The sequence below is a fragment of the Halichoeres trimaculatus genome, unplaced genomic scaffold (assembly GCF_033239565.1).
Source record: "Halichoeres trimaculatus isolate MK-OKI-2021-1 unplaced genomic scaffold, fHalTri1.1 fHalTri1_scaffold_13, whole genome shotgun sequence".
NCBI lineage: Eukaryota > Metazoa > Chordata > Actinopteri > Labriformes > Labridae > Halichoeres > Halichoeres trimaculatus.
In genome coordinates this window covers 23,183,959-23,205,195 of record NW_027437191.1, presented here as the reverse complement: position 1 = coordinate 23,205,195, position 21,237 = coordinate 23,183,959, and the positions used below count along the sequence as shown (strand labels likewise).

General features: G+C 40.4%; 2 protein-coding genes across 3 annotated transcripts in view; both read right to left on the bottom strand.

The window, feature by feature from the left end:
- Positions 1 to 6,960: 6,960 nt before the first annotated feature.
- aldh8a1 (aldehyde dehydrogenase 8 family, member A1) lies at positions 6,961 to 15,697 on the bottom strand. Its single transcript, XM_074685877.1, has 8 exons — positions 15,688 to 15,697; positions 13,069 to 13,256; positions 12,228 to 12,375; positions 10,290 to 10,445; positions 10,056 to 10,205; positions 9,723 to 9,979; positions 7,505 to 7,666; positions 6,961 to 7,413 (listed from the first exon to the last, which is right to left on the bottom strand). Exons 1-8 carry the CDS (start codon positions 15,695 to 15,697, stop codon positions 6,961 to 6,963), a joined length of 1,524 nt encoding a protein of 507 aa, XP_074541978.1.
- Positions 14,512 to 21,237, bottom strand: part of hbs1l (HBS1-like translational GTPase) — a 29,813-nt gene continuing 23,087 nt past the window's right edge. Inside the window, exons 12-18 of one of the 2 annotated variants that reach the window (XM_074684763.1) lie at positions 19,829 to 19,897; positions 19,552 to 19,656; positions 18,419 to 18,509; positions 18,193 to 18,301; positions 17,989 to 18,089; positions 17,760 to 17,904; positions 14,512 to 16,695 (exon numbers count right to left, since the gene is read on the bottom strand). In XM_074684763.1, the coding sequence (XP_074540864.1) occupies positions 16,684 to 16,695; positions 17,760 to 17,904; positions 17,989 to 18,089; positions 18,193 to 18,301; positions 18,419 to 18,509; positions 19,552 to 19,656; positions 19,829 to 19,897 (632 nt within the window). In that variant the 3' untranslated portion in view covers positions 14,512 to 16,683. Of the gene's footprint in view, positions 16,696 to 17,750; positions 17,905 to 17,988; positions 18,090 to 18,192; positions 18,302 to 18,418; positions 18,510 to 19,551; positions 19,657 to 19,828; positions 19,898 to 21,237 lie in introns of those variants that run through there. The other variant, XM_074684764.1, reaches the window with a different exon arrangement.

Genomic DNA, 21,237 nt, shown 5'->3' with positions numbered 1-21,237 from the left:
TCAGATTCAACAGCTTGGTGCCATTTGAGCTTATTCACCAAAATATTGCATTAGCATGACAAAACATGTAAGTACACAAGGCAGCACCAACTTTTTGATTCATGAGAATTCATAAGTTATAGGACATGACCCCAAGTGAACCCTTATGTCCGAGCCCTCTCACTGTTTTTCAAATTTATTTCCTTTTTCCTTATCGTGAAGAGTATTACATGTCAACCTGGAGAAGATATCTTTTTATAATCTAATACTGAGAGGTGTTTCATCTTCAAAGGTAGAAGTGTTGCCACAGGCAAACATTTTATCCTTCCTGAAATACGTGGGATCAAAAAACCTTGCACAGATGAATTATTTGTCTTTGCTCTCAAGTTTAGCGATTAAGAGAAAGTGACTCACAATGAGGTTGTGTAAGTGCAGAGGTCACAGAAGGGGCTATGAGAGTATTATGGAAATCTAACTTATGTGATGGGGCTGTCTTAGCGACGTTAGCAATGCTACAAAGCCAAACCACAGTTATTTATTTTAAAAGAGGTGTTTCTCTGTTAACCTTAATGCTCCATGCTTACACTTTCTTTATCTGCACTGCACACCTTAAAGAGGGGTATCATGGGTTTATTTATTCTTTATTTTTTGTCCCTCTGGTGTCTTAACATTATAAACAGCTCATAAAAATCGCAGTGATGCTATTTCTGGTGTTATTTCAGCTGCCTCATTTTAAGTGCTGTCTCTTTAAAGCTCCTAACTCCACAAACCCCCTTCACTCTGATTGGCAAGCCCTCTGGAGGCCTGTCAGGGGAGGGGCTATGGTCAGACTTGGTGTCTGAGGCCTGTGGAAATATTAATTTGCAAAGACCTCATCATTTCAGCTAGTCCCATAAAGATGTGATTCAATTTTTAAAACAAAGCATTTTGATCAGTCTTCAGATACATTCAAGGATTTATACAACGTGAGGATGTAGAGGTTTGAAAATCTGCACAAGTTTAGTTTGAACATCCAGCATTTTTACTTTAAATCTATGTTTAATATATCAGAAAGCAAAATACCCCCTCTTTAAACATGATACTCCTCTTTAAACATATCCATATGCCGCCAAGAACTGCTTGACTGTTGGAATTGCCCAATCAGAGCCAAGTCTTTTGACACTATCATTGAATAAATCAAATAAAATCTGCTGACATCAGTCGTGACGTTCCTCCCCTCCTGGTTTAACATGTCTCCTCTCTTTGTCGAACATCTGATCATGAATTAATGTAGCGTGAACGACAGCTGACGTCTGCAGTGCTTCATGCATGCAGATGAGCCTGCGTGCACCTGAGCCCACACGTAAGCGGGTACACGAGGGACGCGCCCTGTCCGTAATACAAGTTTCGAATCACGTTCTCTTGCTGCGCTGCGTGTGTTTGTGTGCGACCCACCCTCTGTGTTTTGGCTAGGGTATTGTGCTGTGTCACACACACACACACGTTCATGCCCCCGCAGTGTGCAGTGAAATGGATACCACCCAAAGGTTAGGGTAGGGAATGAGGTCTGAGCTTTGTTGCACCAAGAGCACAAAGTAAGTCAGCAGTTATTCCCCTCTCTTGTGTTTCCGGCCCTTTTCTTGATTTATCTTTCATCTCCGCCTGGAGTTGAAGTTTCTCTGAGAGGAAAAAGCTCATTGAAGGAAGACTCGCCCGTGTTACGTGACTGTGTGTTCCTCTCTGCGTCTATGTTCCCGCCAAGTTAAGCATTTTACTTTCACCTCACTTATCGGGCACAGAGAAAAGAAAATACAGCATCTTTCCATTTTATATCCAGGAGGAAACTTGAAGATCCGGCCGCTCAGAAGAAGACTTTTCATTCAGGCTGTGAAAAAGTGATAGGCCTCCTAACTTTCAGCTGCAAGTACACAAGCCTTTTCTTTATTTTGGATGAAAATGGGTGAACAAGTAAAGTTGATAAGGAGTGAAAGGTTTCTGATTTGACCTAGAGTCATTATGTTCCTCTCGTCCCAGATTCCTCACACCGAAAGCTTTGTTTACACGTGTTCCTTGAAGGTTTAGGATGACATCAACTTCTCCAGTCTCCTTCCCCTTTCTCTCCTCCTCCCCTCCTTCTATCCTAATGTCATGTGTCACACACAGTAAGCTCCCTCTCACACAGCACGCCTCTCTTTTTCTCAGCACGCTCCCGTCTCTCAGGGCCTTCTGTCACATTCAGGTTCAGGGAATGTTCAGCAGCGGGCGGTGGGAGATAAGCTCTGAAATGAAGCTGAGTCCTGAGAAAATGCGGCAGTTCAGGCAGGTTAAGCAAACTCAGCCAAGAAAGTCCTGTGTGAGTGTGTGTGTGTGTGTGTGTGTGTGTGTGTGTGAGGAGAGAGAAATGAGTAAGGAGCCAGAGGGAGAGGAGAGAAGAGAGTTACTTGACTACAGGAGGGCAAATATTTGTACCTGCTCGCCAATTTCTCTGAGGAGAAAGCTCCAACCAGAAAAAGGCCTCTCAAAGTAAAACTGACTTGGTTCATATCAATATTTTTGGATGAGGGAGACTCTCTCTTTATCCTTTGACACATTTTGTTTTATGAGCCTTTGGAGACAGACATGGCTGTTAGGTTATATTTTTTGTTTCTTTGTTGTTGTTGTTTTCACTTATGCACATATAATTGTTTGTATTAATGCAAATGTTAGTTTTGGATATATTTAAGTTTTTTTTTTGTCTGATTCATTGTTTCAATACTAAACCATAGTATATATGGTTATATATGGTATACCAATAGTATGTATGATAACTTTTCTTGTATAATTACATTAAAACTCTGTTCAAAGTTAGCATACAGCGCTGTGAAGCTAATTGTTTGATAGGAGACCGGAGTCTTTCCTAATCTTGGTTGTCTTCGACCACAAGACCAACTGAAGTCAAAGCAGCTGAAGAAGAAGAGGAAAAGGAAACAGCTATGGGAAAGACCATGGTGTCTGAGGCCCGCCCCTCCAACGTGTCACAAATCAGATCTCATAAAGATTTTTTGGAAGAGTTTGATCATTTCAAAAACAGATTGAGGGATTTCTAAAATTTAGCGGTTTAAAAATCTGCCCAGGTTTAGTTAACACATCCAGTATTTTTTACTTCATATCCATGATTAATATATCCAAAAGTCAAATACCCCCCTCTTTAAACATAATACCCCTCTTTAAGCCTTTATGACCTACCATGTCCTTCTTTCTTTTTTTATGTTATTTTCTTATTTTTTCTTAATACAGAAATTTCAAAGCTGTATCCTTCAGAAATGTCAATGTGTAAATGTAAAAAATATGATGGCATGTATTCAACATAGTAAGCCATTTCAACAACTGAAGTCTAGATAGTAATGTTTTTGTTGTTTACTTGTTATTCTGGATTGCTGCAAACTCATTGGTGGAAGGAAATGGTACTTTGGGACATGCTGAAAATGCAGTATGAAAATGTAACCCCCCAGATACATCCATCTTATTCAAATCTACCACCAATCATAACTTATTGTGCAAATCATGGCACTGGTGCTACACTGGGCTCTTAAGGGTTTAACACTCATATGCTACCAAGAACTACCAGGATGTCGTTATGAAGTATCAACCAATAAGAATCAAGTTCATAACACATCTATAAAATAAATTTGTAGGCTATTCAAAGTTTCTAAACAAGGTTCTGTCAGAGCTGTTGACACAGAAAGAATGCATTTACAGGTCCTGAATCTCTGAAATAGCATTTCACTCCAGCCTTGACTAGCTTTCTTTATATTACCCTTTAATGTAAAAAAATAAATTTAAAAAAATCACTTTTTTTTTGTTTGTTTCTTTGTTTGTTTGTTTTTCAGGCTAAGACAGAGGTGAGATAAAAATCTGATACCCAACAGTCCTACTTGAACCATCCAGGTCATGTATTCTTTTTCTCACCAAATATGTTGATTTACACCCACATGGCTGACCTCAAAAGGTGAATAAACGCCAGAGAGCATGTTGGTTTTGGCTTTAATTCACCATCTTGATTGAAGGTCAGACATGAAAACAAGCTGCTGTATTACACCTCCTCCAGAGATCATCAGTTTGCATGATGCAAAACATTCTGCAGCTGAAGAGACTTCGATCAAACCTGCAGCCATAAAAGAAGTCATACATTATGAAGAGTTCAGAGTGGGCTGATAAATATATTATAACTGAAGATTCATGTCAAAGTGACAGTTAACCTGGAGAGCAAATTTATCATGTACTGACTCTGCTCCAGATAATATCAAGTCCTTCAGCATTCCTCAGACAGGAATGACATAACCCAGACAGAGCAGCAAACACACATACCACACATTGAACTACATGTGGCGTTTATATAAGGTGTTTTAATGTGGGACAGCACATGTAGGTGTTACAACACAGGAGCTGAGCAAATTCCAGCAGCTTATTTTTATTTCAGATGGAGCGATTGGCGCATTTGACCCCGAGGCACAAACCAATAATCGCTCTGTGTTTACCTGCTACAGGAGAATCTTCTTTTTCAGTTTTATCTCTAATTGTTGGACTGAGACCATGAATCAACAGTCAAAGTACAAATGTGTATTTAGGGCCAGCGAGAAGCATGGTGAAAACACCATGAATGTGTTTCTGGAGGGCAGATAAAATGTTCTCAATGGCACAAATCAACACTTTCTAAACTCTTTTTTTAAAGGTCTTATAAGAAAATTTAGGGCCTGTGCCCACCAGTGCAACTCTTGGTGCACCAGTTATCTATTTCACACCACCACAAATACTTAGTCACAGATGGAATATTTTTGCCCACAAAATGTAAAACTCTAACAAAAAAAAAAAAACACAAATAAGAGTTTAGATATGTCCAGAAAAGTCATAGGGCCAATGTCCTCCAACCACTTTTACTACTTTTACTATTGCAATGACGGACTGATACAGAGGCTTAGCCACACACAAAATGAATTGAGATGACATGACAGAAAATATCTGGTACAAGAAAAATAAGAGTTTGGGTTAGTCCTGAAGAATAGGGCCTGTGTCCACTTAATACTTTTACTATTACTTTTGGAAAGACAAGGAAATTTCTTGGGCCTCAAGTGACTGTAAGTACACAATGATAGTGATATTAAAGGTAAGATGCCCTTGTCTTTGCAAGTCAATCATATTTAAACTGCTATTGCAGAGATGCTATAAGGAAAGTTAGGGTCCTGTGCCCACCAGTGTGACTTTTTATGCTTATAGCAACCATTTTCTATTGAAAACCCACAACAGGAACTTGGTGACAAACATAAAAACAGAACAAAGAGAATATCACATTATTTTTTTTTTAAATTAGTAAAGTAAGAGTTTAGGTATATCCAGAAGGAAATCACCTGTGTCCACTATACACTTTTATTATTTTTTTGCAGTGGCAGCTGTTTACTTTAGATCTCAGTGACACAATTAGAACACAATGGGACAGATACCTATCTGCATTTAAAATGTTATTAACACACCAATGAATATTTATTAACACTGTTGTTGTGGATATGCTATCAGGAAAGTAAGGGCCTATGTCCACTAATCCATCTTTTTGTGCTCATAGCAACTATTATCTATTGAAAACAACTACAGAAAACTAGCCACACACAAAATGAACACAAAAAACATGACCAAAAATATTTGATACGAGGGAAATAAGAGCCCAGGTAAGACCAGAAGAATAGGGCCTGTGTCCACTAACCACTTTACTTTTATTTATTTATTTATTTGGCAATGACAGAAGTTTTTGTGGGGACCAAGTAGGATGGTAACAATACAATGAGACCAACACTTACTTGCATCTGAAATGTTTCTAACTGCACCTATGAATCACCTTTATATTGTTAATGTGGAGATATTTTAAGCAAAGTTATAACTTTAGGGCCTGTGTTCATCAACGTAACTTTTTGTGCTTAAAGCTACTATTTTTTTAGGACTTAATTTAAGACTAGAAAAGTGACTGCAAGTAAAAGCAATATATAAATGACCACAGAGACCATGACAGACAATATGAAATCAGTAAAATATGAGTCAAGGTAAGTCCAGAAGATAAGGGCCTGTCTTTACTAGCCACTAACATTTTTTGCTTGGCCTAATGAGCACAAAAATAACCTCAACTACAGGTCTCTTTTTCTGCCACTATGCTCCAAGCACTTGTCGTTCAATATGTTGAGCTTTTGGAGCACCAAGCTCATCAGTGCAACTTTCCTATCTACCACTGACCAATCACCGTCAAGAAGGTGTGGGACATCAGGACTTGTGATTTGTCAAGAACAAATAGTGGTGGTCAATTCAGAGGAAAAACTTAAAGAACTTTGTTTTGTTCTGGACATTTTTGTAGTTACAGCTTCCAGGACTAGAGCTGTTGATGATAAGTGCTCTGAGAGTTAGTCTGTAGGAGCTGACAGTGCAAAAAATATGCTGTTAGTGGACACAGGCCCTTATTCTCTGGGTTTACAGCTAAGAAATTGAAATTCTATTAGTTTTATCAACCATCTCGTGTTAGTACAAAACTTGTTTTCTAAATATTAACCCCTTTGATGCTTCCATATGTATCTTCCTGTCTTTGTGTGGACTCTCAGTCTGAAATGACGTCAAACTGAACTGGGTTTTCGTGTCATCTTTTACTCATTTTCATTTTTACATTTAAGAAGTGGAAAATTGAGGCAATAACTGAATGAAAGGATAATGGTCTATCCTGCACTGATATATTTTTCCTGTTCTGGGGCTTTCTGTTGGACTTTGTTGGTTCATTCATCAGTTTTTTGTTACGCTGTGACTCTTTGACTTTCCTATAAATGTGATTTAATTACAGGCTCCAGTAACCGGGGGAGGCGTGGGAGGAGAAATGCGATGTTAAAATTCCAAAGAGCTGCTCTCAGAGGTTGATGAAGGTCAAGATTAGCTAAAAAAAATGTCCTACATCAAAGAGTGAAAGTTTCTGGATGACGACACGCCTCTGCTGCTCCCTCAGTGCTTGATGGTGACGCTCTTCACCTCCGTGAAGAAGTGATAGGAATCCTTCCCTCCCTCTCGTCCCACACCTGAGTTCTTCATACCTCCAAAGGGCAGGTTCAGATCCCTCACCAGCCAGCAGTTAGTCCACACCAGACCTGCCTGCAACCTCTTGGCCATCCTGTGGACCTTCCCTACGTCCCTGGACCATACAGTTGCTGCCAGACCGTAGCGTACGCCGTTGCCTTTGGAAACAGCCTCATCCTCTGTGTCAAAGGGGTTGACACAGGTGACAGGACCAAAGATCTCTTCTTGCATGACGCGGGAGTTGTCGCTTACACCTGAGATGACAGTGGCAGGCATGAAGTAACCACCAACATTGCATTCAGGGAGGTCCAGGTGGTCCACGCCCTCGCCACAGTGGATGATGCCACCTTCAGATTTGGCGAGTGTTACAAAGCTCCTAACCTGCACATCAAAACAGAGGCATTACAGCAAAAACCCCATTAAAACACATTTGTTTCAGGTTAGAGATTACACTCTCAGATCTCATTATCACCTTCTGCAGGTGCTCTTTGCTGATGAGCGCTCCGTTATTGCTGCCGGGGTCAGAGGGCACGCCTGTCCTCCACTTTTTAGTTGCAGCGACAAACTTTTCCAGAAACTCAGAGTAAATTGTCCTTTCAACATAAATCCTGCTGGTGCACAGGCAGATTTCTCCCTGACAAAACAAGACAAGGTAGATGAGACAGAGAAATATCTTATACTATCTTTACATGTTAAATTATGAGACTAAAAGGTAACACAGGAGATAGACAACGGAGGGAAAAAAAAGTAGTTGGCACGTTCAAAACAAGGGCAGGAATAGAAGAGTTACCTTGAAAAACACGCAACAAAGACAAAAAAGAAAAAAAAATGAAAGAAAGATAATTATATGGTTGAGGTAATAAAGTTTACCACAAAAATAAAAGTTGTTTCAGTCTAATCATAGAAATGAGAAATTAAGTCAAAACTCATGCTTAGATGCTTATTTCACAAGTGGAGATCTTTATTTGTTTATTGTGATCCTGCTTCTTCCCGGTTTTGCATGTGTTGGTGAAAGGAGAGGGAGAATTCTGCCCATTGAAAAACATGACACATGAGGTCCCTCGTGTGGACAATCTACGTTACTGCATCCTCAAGGCATGCTGACGCATTGGCACTGTAGCGTTTGTTTTAAAAACATTTAGAGGAGGGAATAAAAAAAATACTGTTAAACTTCTCGTATTGCATTTTAATCCCGCTTTAGTTTGTTAGATTTTAAACTATTGTTTTTTCTTTATGCCCTAACCTTTTCCTAATCTGAAAATCCACCTGTTGAATCTTGCTGTGACTTTCTGTTAAATGTTTTTCCTGTCCCCTGTCATGCATCTGTCAAAGAATCTTTTAACTATTTTTTTTTAAAGGTGTGACACAATCAATAAAGTTACAATAACCATAAATGCTTCTCAAACTTACGAGAAAATTTGACAAGTCAGAAAATGCAGTGTAATAGGAAAAGAAAACATTTAACCTAGTAAGTAATATTTTAAACTTCAAGGCAGAGTTCAGCTCTTTTTTATTACTAACAACAGTGACGCCATCTCTCTGGTTGACCACAGAAAACAATACACCAGTTTCTGTTCATTCAAAACTTGACTGCATTAATTGTGAGACCAAAAGGGGGCAGAACATCGCATTACTTTTAAAATCTTTACTCTGGAGGCCCGATAGATTTTGTCTTTTAAATTCTGTCTCCAATTCACAAAGCCAGTGGTGTGCACAGACTTTAAAGCAGGGATGTCAAACTTTTGTTTTTTGTCAAACCAAAAACTCCACCAGCTGATTTCACTGATTATCTCACCTTCGAGCAGAGAGCAGGGACAAATCAATTAAATAAGTTTGTGGAATTTTTAGTTGGAAAGAAAACCTGCAGCCTCTTGGCTCTGCATGGCACAGGTTTGAGATCCCTGCTTTAAAGGGCGGGGGGGGGGGGGGGGGGGGGGGGGGGGGGGGGTCTTAATCTCACCACTAAAGACTGTGCTGGATACCAAATGTTTTTTTCCAGGGCACTTGAGTACACATATTGGCCCCCTGAAGAGGGCACTCTAGTGTGTGTATTGGCTCCCAAAAGGGCACTTTGGTCGGCATTCTGACACAAGGGAGCACTTTATACATGTTTTTGGCTCCCAAGGGGCACTTAGGCACGCTACTTGGGGCCTGAAAGGACACTTTAGTGTGCGTTTGGGCTCCCAGAGGGCACTTTAGTACCCTGTTTGGGGCTTAAAACAGCACTTTAGTACATGTTTTGGGGCCTGAGAGGACACTTTGGCATAGGACAAGGGGGGTCATGAAGGGGCCATGAAGGTAGACAACTGGCCCCCCTGCCCCCTTTCTGTGCACTCCTAATATTGTTGTGTGTTGTAGTGTAGTGTATTGTACAATGACAAAGTCTTTCTGATACCTGTTTACTGATTCTTTTTATCTGAAATTTTAATATCTCATTATTTCAAGCTGGCATATTTTTCATCTTTAATCAAATAGCTTTAATTTATCCTTAATGATCATCTTTTATTGTTTATTTATACATATCCTATTGCCATCAGTGTGCATAAGTCACCCCACAATAAAATACGGGGGAATGTCCTCTAATTGAGCACATCTAACAAACTTTCCATTTGATACAGGAGGCAGGAACCTATGATCTCCAAAAATCTCAAAGCTTTTTGTGACCCAGGTCTTCAGGGACCTTTTCTCACCTGGTTGGAGAAGCTAGAGCGGACTGTGGTCTCAATGCACTGGTCCAGATCTGCATCAGCAAAAATGATGGCTGGGTTTTTCCCCCCTAGCTCCAGTGAGAGCTTCTTACAGTAGGGGGCGCTGCGCTCAGTGATGTACTGAGCGGTGGCTGTGGAGCCGGTAAAGGAAATCAATGGGACTTCAGGGTGACCAACCAGAGCATCACCAGCTTTGGGTCCAGTGCCAAATACGATGTTCACAACACCTGGAGGAACACCTGCAGGGACGCAGAGACAGGTTTACAGTCTAGCTTTAATGATTCTCCTGGTGAACCATGGGAGGTGTAGTCATACCAGCCTGTTGCATCAGCTTGCACATCATCCAGGCGGTCACAGACGTCATCTCGCTGGGTTTGGCTACAACTGTGTTTCCAGCAGCAATGGCAGGGGCGATCTTCCAGGTGAGCAGGTACAGAGGGAGATTCCACGGGCTGATCAGACCAGCTTCACACACATGATGACACCGTTAACTGACAGCAAAACCTGGAACACCTTCAGCTTTCAACTCCTGACACTGTAAGCTCTTACCCACTCCCACAGGACAGCGGATGGTGTAGTTCAGGCAGCCCATGTGGTCCATCTGGCTGCAGTCATTGGTGTGGTGGAGCGCCGAGGAGGCAAAGAAGCGGAAGTTGTACGCCGATCGAGGGATGTCCACAGTCCGTGCAAAAGTGACGGTCTTACCTAGAATGTTAAAGAGAGATCACTTACTCTTCACACTTCAAATCTGACCTCATTTATTCTCTGTTATCCCCTGAGCATCTCCCTGAACACCTTTTGATTTTAAGGTTTTTAGCAAGTCACAACCAAAAAAATCTCCAACTTGAGATAGTTAATGATGAGCAGAAGGTCTTGTTAGGAGCTACAGGAAGTAACTATTGTAACTATAAACCACTGTGCACGCTGTGCTGGAAAGAGCAACACATCTGCACAAAAACTGCACATTGCTGAACCTAACAGACCATAAGTACTTTTTCCATCAGTCAGATTGTTTTGTCCCACGCCTTGTCTTTTCTTATCAGCACCTGGTTGTGTTTTGGCTTTACTTTTTTTTTTTTTTTTTACAACATGAGACCATGTAGGCGTGTCATCCTTTCTTAAAACAGTCAATAGCCAGAATTTGAGGCTGCGTTCACACTGAACTTCAAAAGTGACCTAAATCTGTTTTTTTGGCTCAGATGTGACCCATATCTGTTTTGTTTATGACGGTGTGAACAGTACAAGTCACATTAAATCTGACATTTCTGAGTTAGATTTATGCCACTTTTAAATGTGGGACTGAATCAGATTCATATCAGAATTTTTAAGGGGTTTTTGGTCTGAACAGCCGGGTCACATTCAGTGTGATCTTGACATTGTTTTGGAGTGACACAAAGACGCTCCATTCTAGTTGGTGGTGGTAATGCACCAATAAGTTTGTTTTCCAACGGGCAACAAACACCAAAGAAGACGTTTTGCTGTTTTGCTCTGCATACAAAAACCGAGGCAGGAGTCACACTTTAAGTCCTTTTTAACATAGTCTGCTCACAAATTTGACAGCTGCTGCTGCCACGCTGTTCTTAACATAAGTTGGTTGGGGCAAGGATGACCTAGCGGTCTAGGTTGTGCTCCATGATGCCCTTAAGCATCATGGGACCCAGGTTCAGATCCAACCTGAGGCCTGTTTCCCCCATGTCATTTTCCAGTCTTGCCCCCTTTCCTTTCCTCTCATATTCACTAAAGGCATGAATAGCCGCAAAAAATTTACTTAAAAAAAAGACTATATTCTTTTCCATAAATACCAATCTGTGCGATGTCATAAATGTCACATCAGGTGAGCTGTTTACATTGCAGTTTGCAGACAGCCCACATTTAAAAATGGAAGACTTTGATTGATGAATTTACTGGAAAACTATTTCAATAGCAGTTTTGTTTTCTATTTTTCAGAATTTTTGTTTTGCTGTCTTTAATCATGACAGGGAAATTGAGCACTGTTACTTAAGGCAGGTCACAAAGTCAAGCAAAACATCAGCTGCTCTTAACACCAGCCCCCTGTCAGCTGATACATCCAACCTGGATACTCTGCACCTAAAAACCTCTTTGCAACCCACTTCCATTTCAGCTCCTCCTTCCATACTGTGACTGATTTAACCAGGGTCATCAGACTACCACTGATGCTCACTCTGTCTTGGCTTTTGATGGATGTGCATGAAAGAGAGGGAAGGTGTGCGCTCTTATTGCATTTAGATATTTAATTACTTTGATGAAGGTTGTCCTCACTGAACTTGTGGTTTTAATCATTTCTGGACTGACTTTTTGGTCTATATTCTGCCTCTTTGATTCTGTAATAGACTAAAATAAAACATCAGTAATCTGCAGGCGATAACTCAGAGTCTAATTTGAGTTTAACTTTCAGCTGAACTGGTTGAAGTGGTGAATGTGACTCTTTGGGTGATACTTTGTGCTTTGAAGCAGGTCATTTCACACCTTGGTCTCTGGACTCTGCTTTTGCAAACTCCTCCAGGTTTGCATCGAGCAGGTCAGCCAGCTTGTTGAGGATCTGGGCTCGCTGCTGAGGGCTGCAAGCGGACCAGGCAGGGAACGCTTCTTTAGCTGCAGCCACTGCTGCCTCCACCTGCAGGCAGGAAGGGGTTAGACTCAGATTTACAGATAGAAAAGTTTAATTTCTCCAAGTTTGTTACCTCCTCTGGCCTCAGCGCTCACATCTCATTTAAAAATTAAAACAGCTACTGATTCACAGAGGTGCAGATAAACTTTATAATCAATTTACAAACTGTCTTCCAAGGCTACAACTTGTGTACTGACATGTGACAGGCTCAATGATTACTTCACTGTTGACTCTGTAAAGAGCAAAGGTGCTTCCTCTGACTGCAGTCCCTCTAAAACAGTTTCACCTGCAGCTTCTGAACAAACCGAGACTCTTACACAACAACACGACAAATAAAACAGTGTAGCATCACGATGACTACTACAAATTCTGCAAACATGATTACATTATGAGATGTAAAAAGCATGTTATGAAACCAGCATTGCATCTGCAATAGCACATAAAAAAACATGACCTTTGAAGCGTATACCTGCCTCCTAAAAGGTCTAACAAACGGGGACATGAGAATTATTAACTCAAGCATGACTTTGAAGGCAGATAGAGCTGAACTTTTATATCTTAACAAATGCAACACTAGCGACAAAACAGTTTAAGCTTGGAAATGTTGCATTGTCTCTTTCCCACAAAGCTTCCAGAGAGAATCTGTGAAATGCAGCCTGCAGAAGTAAAGACAAAACTGCAGGTTTTTCCTCTACCCACCTCTTCTTTCCCGCTGTCAGGCACCTTGCAGTAAACTTCTCCTGTGGATGGATCAAATGAGTCGATGTGGCTGCGACATGAGATGAACTTGCCTCCAATGAAGTTTTCCAAAACGAGGTTTGCGGCTGCAGACATGTTTTTATGCAAGGATAATCTAAAGTAAAGCAGACGGTTTGTGGAGGCTCCAGCTACGAGAGCAAGATGGGACAGGTTGAGTTCTCAGTGAGCTGGTCCTCCCACTTTATCAACTCCTCTTACATTTCACTGAGACAATGTGTGTGTGCACGTGTGTGTGGGAGCTAATTATTGTCCCAGGTTGCAGCTCTGGCCTCTTCCTACTTCTGCACCACATCTAAAATAAAAAACAAAGCTTCAAAATGAAATATCTCCTTCTTTCTCTTCACTTTCTGAACTTTTTGTGCATTTTCCAAACAAAAACTCTTCTATCTTCATCTTTTGACATTTTGTTTTGCACATGACTTTACTTCCATCCTCAACCTTTGAACCAGAATCCCATAAGTTATTGACCCAAACCTGTAGGATCACAGCAAACTGTAGTTTTATGCTGAATTTATAGGTTCACTCATTATTTATTCTCCATAGAGAGTCCATGTTCTGGTTCCATAACCTTGGCCCCAAACCAACTTTTCCATTAAATACACAAATTATAAACTGGATTAAGAATATCGTCAGTTGAAATTATTTATTTGTGGTAAAGCCTGGTTACCTGAGGTTGGATAAAGAAGACACATTTTTAACAGCCTCAGACATTGCTAGTGTTCGTGTCGATAGACTATATAATTAATGGAGGTAGTCTCTCTGACGTCACCCATTACTGAAACTGGTTTTTGGAGCAAATCCTCTTGTGTGGCCTTAGGCTTTGAGTCTCCACACTAACAGCTACAGGGCGCCCGTCAGCTGAGCTATGGCTCTGATTGGGTGAATTTGTGATCTAAATATCCTCTTTACTGCCAAATTAGAAAAAAATCCAACCCCCTATACAGTGTGTGCCGACATTAAAATCAGCGATTCAGACAGGAGATAACTTTTGTACCAGGCTGTAATTAGGTTTATTTCTGCTGTGAAAAAAATAGCTTTTTTTTTTGGCTTGGTGTGTATGTGACTTCAGGTACTTGCTGAGCCAGCCTCAAGTGGACACTCAAGAAACAGCAGATTTTAGCACTTCAGCATTGTCTCAAATTTTTAGACCGGAGGTTGCACTCGGACAATCACTGACATGTTCAGCTGAGAGTCACCAGTTAGCACGGTCACTCTTTACTCCTAAACACTGATAGCTCTGTAACAGTCAGAACTTGGTTAGAAGTTGACTCCATGGAATAGTATGGTACGACCAGACATTTTTATGCTGCTCACAGTTTTATTACAGTGTTTATAGAAGACTAACTCATCTGAATGAACGGAGCTAAACGCTGCTTCGGCTGCCAAAATGCATCTTTCTGATGACATAGGTTGAAGAGGAGTTTGTGCCGTCACAGGTGCATTGTCCAGAGTGTGCGCTGCATGTCAGGTGGCGGGTGCAACCAAAAAAGGATAGGCTGAAGCAGCATGGCTGATACTTTTAACTTTTGACAGATTACAACAGGCAGAATGTCATGTATTTTGAACGTCTGACAGGCCACCCACCAAAGGCGTAGAATTGCGTATGGACTGTATGGACATGTCCACACCAATCTCAAACAATGGCTGAAATGTCCCCACCAATAAAGGGGGCGCCTCATGCAGCACACAAAGGGTTAACTCCCTCCCCACTTCATCACTGCCTCCCAAATGTCTTTGAGACCGATCTGGATGTTGAGCAAGAAAAGAAAGGTGGAAGGCTTTTACACCCAACAAAGGGTAAGGCACCCAAGAAAAACAGTCCTTCAGGCAACCGTTAATGAATGTAAAACATAATTTCCAACCGTTTTCTTACTCTTAATAATGATCGATTTGTTACTTTCACTTTTCTCTGACGACAGAAGAAGTAACAGATCTGTCCTGTTCATCAGACCGCAGTGGAGTGGCAGGGTTACAGAAACAGGTGATCTTGAATTAGGAGATGGTGGTTAATTTAAAAATGGAAAAATTAAAAATAATGCTAATAAAAAAACCACTGAGACGCTTTGTGGTAGGGCTGTGAATTTTTATATAGATATAAGGAGCAGGCAGACAACTTCATTTTGTAAACCGGGATTTTCACTTCTGATTTAGTGATCCTGATTTAAAGGTTTTGTCTTGAGCAAATAAGTTTTTACTTTAGGAAACCTTTCATTAGAGCAGCCTTTTTTTTAATCATAGCCTGGTAGATTGTTTTGTTGATACCAAGTTTTGCTCTCTGATGCTCCAAAGCCAGCAGTGCTTTTACATGAGCTGTTAATATGCTTGTGTTTTGTTATGTATAATGTAAAGTTCAATGCAGTTATTTTAAGTAAAGTTCAGACATCATCATAAAACAGCCACTTCATCTGTCATTATGTCATTACACAATTAAAAAAAATGTGGTGTTGGCAGGGTGGGAGGTCTGTGCTGGTGCTGCCTATGTCCCCACCAATGTAGAACTCAAACCTACACCACTGCCATCCACTTACATCTTCGTCAAGTCTCATCAAAAAAACGTACGTCTCGTCATGTTTTAGTCATCAAAGAGACATGTTTAGCTTGTCACTGTCTCGTTATTGTCATGAAAAAAAGGGCCTCAACAAAATAATTTCGCCATCATTGACGAAAACAACACTGCTCCTCATTCAGCCTCAGACGTCTTTATTCATCCGGTTAACGCCACTCCTCTGGGACCCAAAAACTCGCAGTAGAAATTCCAGCACACGTCCGCTCACACTGATTTTTCTACCTCATAACACTTCTAAAATGAAACCAGTCAAAGCTCTTTCTTCACAGCACTGAGAATAAAAACTCCAGAACACACATTTTTCATCTTGTTCATTTTGCTTCATCTCCGCTCCACCAACACATCAGATCTTGTTTACATCTCCCCTTTAAGTCTCCGATGAAAGTAAAACACCCTTATGAAAAGCGCTGTGCTGCTCAACATGCACAGACTTCCTCTTTTCAATCTTTTGACATAAATTATGAATCTGTTTTTTATCCCAACAGAGCTGAAAACTCCCTTTAACCCCGATCATAGTGGACCCTTAGTCCTTGGCTGCATAATTACACTTCAGGTAAAAACCACACCCACTCCTGCACGGTGTAAGTCACATCATCATTCCTCGACAGTAAAACGGGTTGTTTCAGGTTAGCAGCTTTTCTAAAGAGATCCTCCTAAACTTGATTTGTGAAGTAAAGTGTTTTAATTCAGCCTCCTTTAAGCAAGAGCAGTGACATTAATCACTGAGCATCTTTCAGAGTCACTTTCAGTTATTGATTCATGATAATCAAACTAATACGCTTCAAATGGTCTGGTTTTGGGAAATGTGAAGCAGGGTTTTTAGGCTGCTCAGAATGTGTGCAGTTAGTGTTGGTCAAAGCTAGCAGGTGTCACAGCCACGAAGCCAGGTACAGATGGATGGATGAACTCTGAGTCTCTGGAAGAATTGCACTTTGTCTCTCCTGCTGCAGAACAGCGTCCCACTTGTACCGTGTCCACAAGGAGGATCATCATTCTTTGATCTGCAGAGAAGAAAAAGCGACATTTAACGGCCTGAAGCTGCTTAAGAGAGCAGGTTTACACTCATTCAACAACATCTGAAAAAAGGCCTCATTCAACATCTGAAAATTTCTCTTCAACTTATTCTAAAGGAGGTTTCTTAGAGAGGTCTAAATCTGGATTTGAGAGTGCTGAGTTGTTTGCACACAGAATCTGGTTTGAAACCTGACAACAAGCAAACTTTGTCAGTTTGTACCAAAGTTTGCAGCCAGCTGTATTTAGCTCTATTCACAGTGCTCTGAGACATGTAACACGTAGCATTAGTAAATCCTAGTTATTTTCTACAAGAGCTCATCTACCAACTCCAACCTCACCAAGCAGAGCTAATGTAACCTCACTCTTCATTTTATCGATCGACTCTCAACTTTGAACAGAGCGTTGCAGTATAACTGATGCATGTACAGTGTAACCTGTGTTTAAGCCTTTAGCTTTCGTGTTTTAGCCCTTAACTGTAGTGTTTTAGCCTTTATCCCATGTTTTAGCTTTTAGCGTGTGTTTAGCCTTTAGACTGTGCTCTATCACTCTCTGTTTTTTAGGTGGAGCGGTACTTTCTGTCCTTTTCATGTCTACAAGACACCATAAGTAAACTTTTATGCCAAAAAGTTTGTGTCTACTGTTTTGTATCTGGGCAATAAGGTGAAATCCAATATGATATTTTTAAAAATTAAATTTTGCATTTGTATCTTTACATTTTGCAGGCTGAGAAAATGCATGATGAAAATTAAAATTAATCTGTACATTATATATTTTTAATATGTTAAGGTACTAAATGAAAGAAAACTGTATCTATTTCATCACATCCTCATATTTTGTTTTGGCTGTTTTAGCTTTGTTGTGCTGCTGTATTAGCTTTGTTGTGCTGCAAACTGCTCTGAAGGTCTTTGTGAGTTTTATGAAGAAATGTTTCTGAAGAACAGTCATCTATGGGATTTAAACTTCTTTAGATCAGAACGACACACTGAGGAGAAAGATAAAAGTTTTTTTAAGTACCAACACACGTCCATCTGTTACTGCTTGTTTACTTTACCTCTGTGACAACTCCAGCAGCAATGGTTGAACCCACGTATCGCAGCATGAAGCGCCCTAGCTCCTTGTAGTCCTTGTACAGTTCTAACGCCACAGGTCTCTGGGTCTGGATCTCCACAATGGCATTCATACCTTTACTCAAACACCTGCATCAGAAAGCACACATACACACAGGATGTTAGATAGATATAAAACGTTCAACCATCCTGACCCCTCTCCACGGCACTCACTTTGGTTTCTTCTTCAGGACCTCACCGCTGCTCTTATGAAGAACACTGATGAGTTTTCTGATCGTGGCTGGCTCGCTGATGGTTTGGTAATGCAGCAGCACCTACACACACACATAGAGAAAGAGAGTTAACACACTTAATCGGTTCATTAAACTCTCAAACAGTCATTATTATGTGTGTGCGTGTGAACTTCTTTTTTCTTACAGGGAATCCTTGTGTGATGGGGACCTCGATGTTGAAGAGCAGGACTCGAGCTCTGAATCGAGTACAGGCTCGAATCGGCTCCTTGGGATCACAGAAGACACAGCCCACACTGGGAGGAAGCAGACATCACATTGTACAGACATCAACAAACACAATCTGATTAAATATCAGTGAAACAAGAGCTGATTTTGTTCTTTAAGGTGTGAACAGCAGCGCTCTAGCTCACTTGATCTTGATGATGTCCATGCCGGTCACTGTGAGGCTCACATGGTCTCCTGCTGCAGCCCAGTCCAGAGCCTCATCATGCAGAGTGATACCTGTGGAGCACAAAGACAGGGTGCAGTTCACAGAGGTGCCACAGGATGGCAGTGTTCATCACAGATTTGTTAAACGCCATCCTTACAAGAAAAGGACAAGAGAAAGGTAGTTACACTCATGAAAATTTGTAGGAATGCAAACCAATCCAAAGTCTTACTGTTGTCATAAGGCAATTCAGTCTGTTTAATAAAATAATAAGGTATGTCTGCATTGTTGTTGTTTTAAATAAATGCTTTAAATTAGATTCTAGTCATGTTTAACTTCAGGGTGTGATTTGTCTTCTAATAACTGGCTCCCCATACATTTTATTCTGTTTTGCTTTACATTATCTTATGCTTTAGAAGTTTCCTACGTTGATACCTGAATACCTGAGCATATACTGTAAGTAGAGGAGTGGTTGTGATTTTATGTGATGGATACAACTTGTGAAAATGATAACCAATCTCTCAGTTTTCTGATTTTTGTTGTTATGGTGTCTATAATGTTTTGAGACTTCAGATTTGCAGTGTGAGTTATGTTTATTGTAACTATCATGTGCATCATGTAATATATTGTGTGTTGCCTTTCTGTGTAGACCCTTGGAAGATTAGCTTGTGACCTTGATGGCAGCTAATGGGGATCCTTTTAAATAATAAACAATATCTGGTAGGAGACTACAGATGGAAACTAGCCTTGTGGCTAACTCATATTTATAGAAATGTTGGTTAATATCCATTGTTCTTGTATGTTAAATAAGTAGAAAATTTAAATCCTGATCCTGCCATAGAACAGCCTGACATAATTTATCCATATCGCCCCCTAATGGAAAACATTTTCCTTGGCCAGAGCAGAGTTTGCTGATGTTTACACAGCACGTAACACTGCAGAAAACTGACCACTGATCATCTGGTATCAAGAGACAGGAACAGGTGAGATTTTTACAGAAATCACTCATAAAAATAATTATTAAATAGAGAAATCAAAGGTGGCCCTCTTTGGGGAAAAAGTCTGGACACCCCTCTTTAAATTTTCTTGATATGACCGTCGCAACAGCCTGTGTACCTTTAACCGTGCAGGTTTCATTGGGAGGCATGGCCAGTATCCTGTCTCCAGTCTGAATGTAACCAGCCTCAATCTTCCCTGTGACACAGAAACCTGAACCCTGGTCTGAGAGAAAGAGAGAAATGCAACATCAGCACCAACTTAAACTTTGAGAAAGAGCAAAGAAAAGGGACATGAAATAAAACAAACTGTGAGTGTGAATGAATTTGTGTCTGAATTTCCCTTTGGGATAAATAAAGTATTTTTCGTTTAATTTCATTTCATAAGTGATTTTTACCTTTAAAGACGTCTGAGACGCAGAGTCTGAACGGTTTGTCTACAGATCTCTGAGGGGCTTTGAAGGCATCTGTAGCAAAGAGGGGGAGATTATAAAAAGAGGAAGAACAAGATGAAGAGCGGGAAGATTACAGCAGTGTGTCAGTGAATCATGTTCCCTGGTACTTCAGGAAAAACACCACAGTGTCCTTCCTGGAACATGATCAGCACTTTGATGACATCTGTATGCATTAAGACTCTACATGTCATTTCCCTTCTCCTGCATGTACGTCCGCTATTTACATACATCTGAAGTGAGTCAGCCTAAAGCAACATTTCCCTCCACATTCAAACATTCAAATGTCTTCTTCACGTGGGACAGCTGGCTTTAAACCGTTTGGGTTCAGATTGATTTGGTGGTTTTACTAAAAGTAATCTATAACCGACGGAAAGTGTCGAAACTTTCACAACATTTTCATTTTCTCCACACCTTTTTTTTTTTTTTACAAATCACTCGTGGAGATGCATGCATGTTTTCACAGCGCAGACTTGTGCAAAGATGGGCAGAGATTTCCAGCGGCACTTTTAAAGAGTTTGAAGAATGAGTTTAATCAAGCATCACTTTAAAAGTGTGCAAGAAAAGCTGCCGGATAAGATAACCTGTTTACAAAACTCTCTTCAATAAGTAACTTGCACCAGAAGAAAGAATCATCATTGTGGTTGATTTCTCTCTTCTCTTTTTCTGATTACTGCGACAAACTTGCAAAAGAACCTAAAAACAGAAGTTGTTTTTTTATGACTGCTCTTTAAAGATCCAATCGGAAAATGAACAGGACAGACTTGCAGCTTGTGCATCTACGATTTTTCTAACAAGATCTGCACTGCAAAAAATAGAATCAAGCAAGTGTTTCTGTCTTTATTTTAGTAAAATATTGTCTTAGACTTAATTTAAGCCACATTTACCTGACAAGTGCAAAACATTTCTCAATTCAAGATATTAAAAACAAAAATAACACCTGAAGGGTAAAAAATTCTGCAAATAGGGTAAAAGAAAGGAAACTTGATAAGCTATTTTTTATATCCAAGTTGTGTGATGTTTTTTTACCCTTTACACCCTTCACTTGGGATTCTAGTTTTTGCAGTGTGTGTCCTAATGTCAGGTGGTCAAAAGGCTTTAGGTCCCTTATTATGCAAATATCACTTTATGAAGTCTTTTAGTTAAATTTGTGGGTCTTTGGCTTGCCTCTCAGCCCATAAAATGTGATATGTGATGACAAAACCTGTACTTAGTAGTGCTTGTGAATGTAAAATCCTGACCTAAAACGAGCGGTTTGGATTTCTGGGATTTGCCGACGTCAGAGATTCCCTTCTTTGACCAATCAGGAGCAGGTCTGACCTGATTGGTCCACCAACCGCCAACAAACCTCGGAC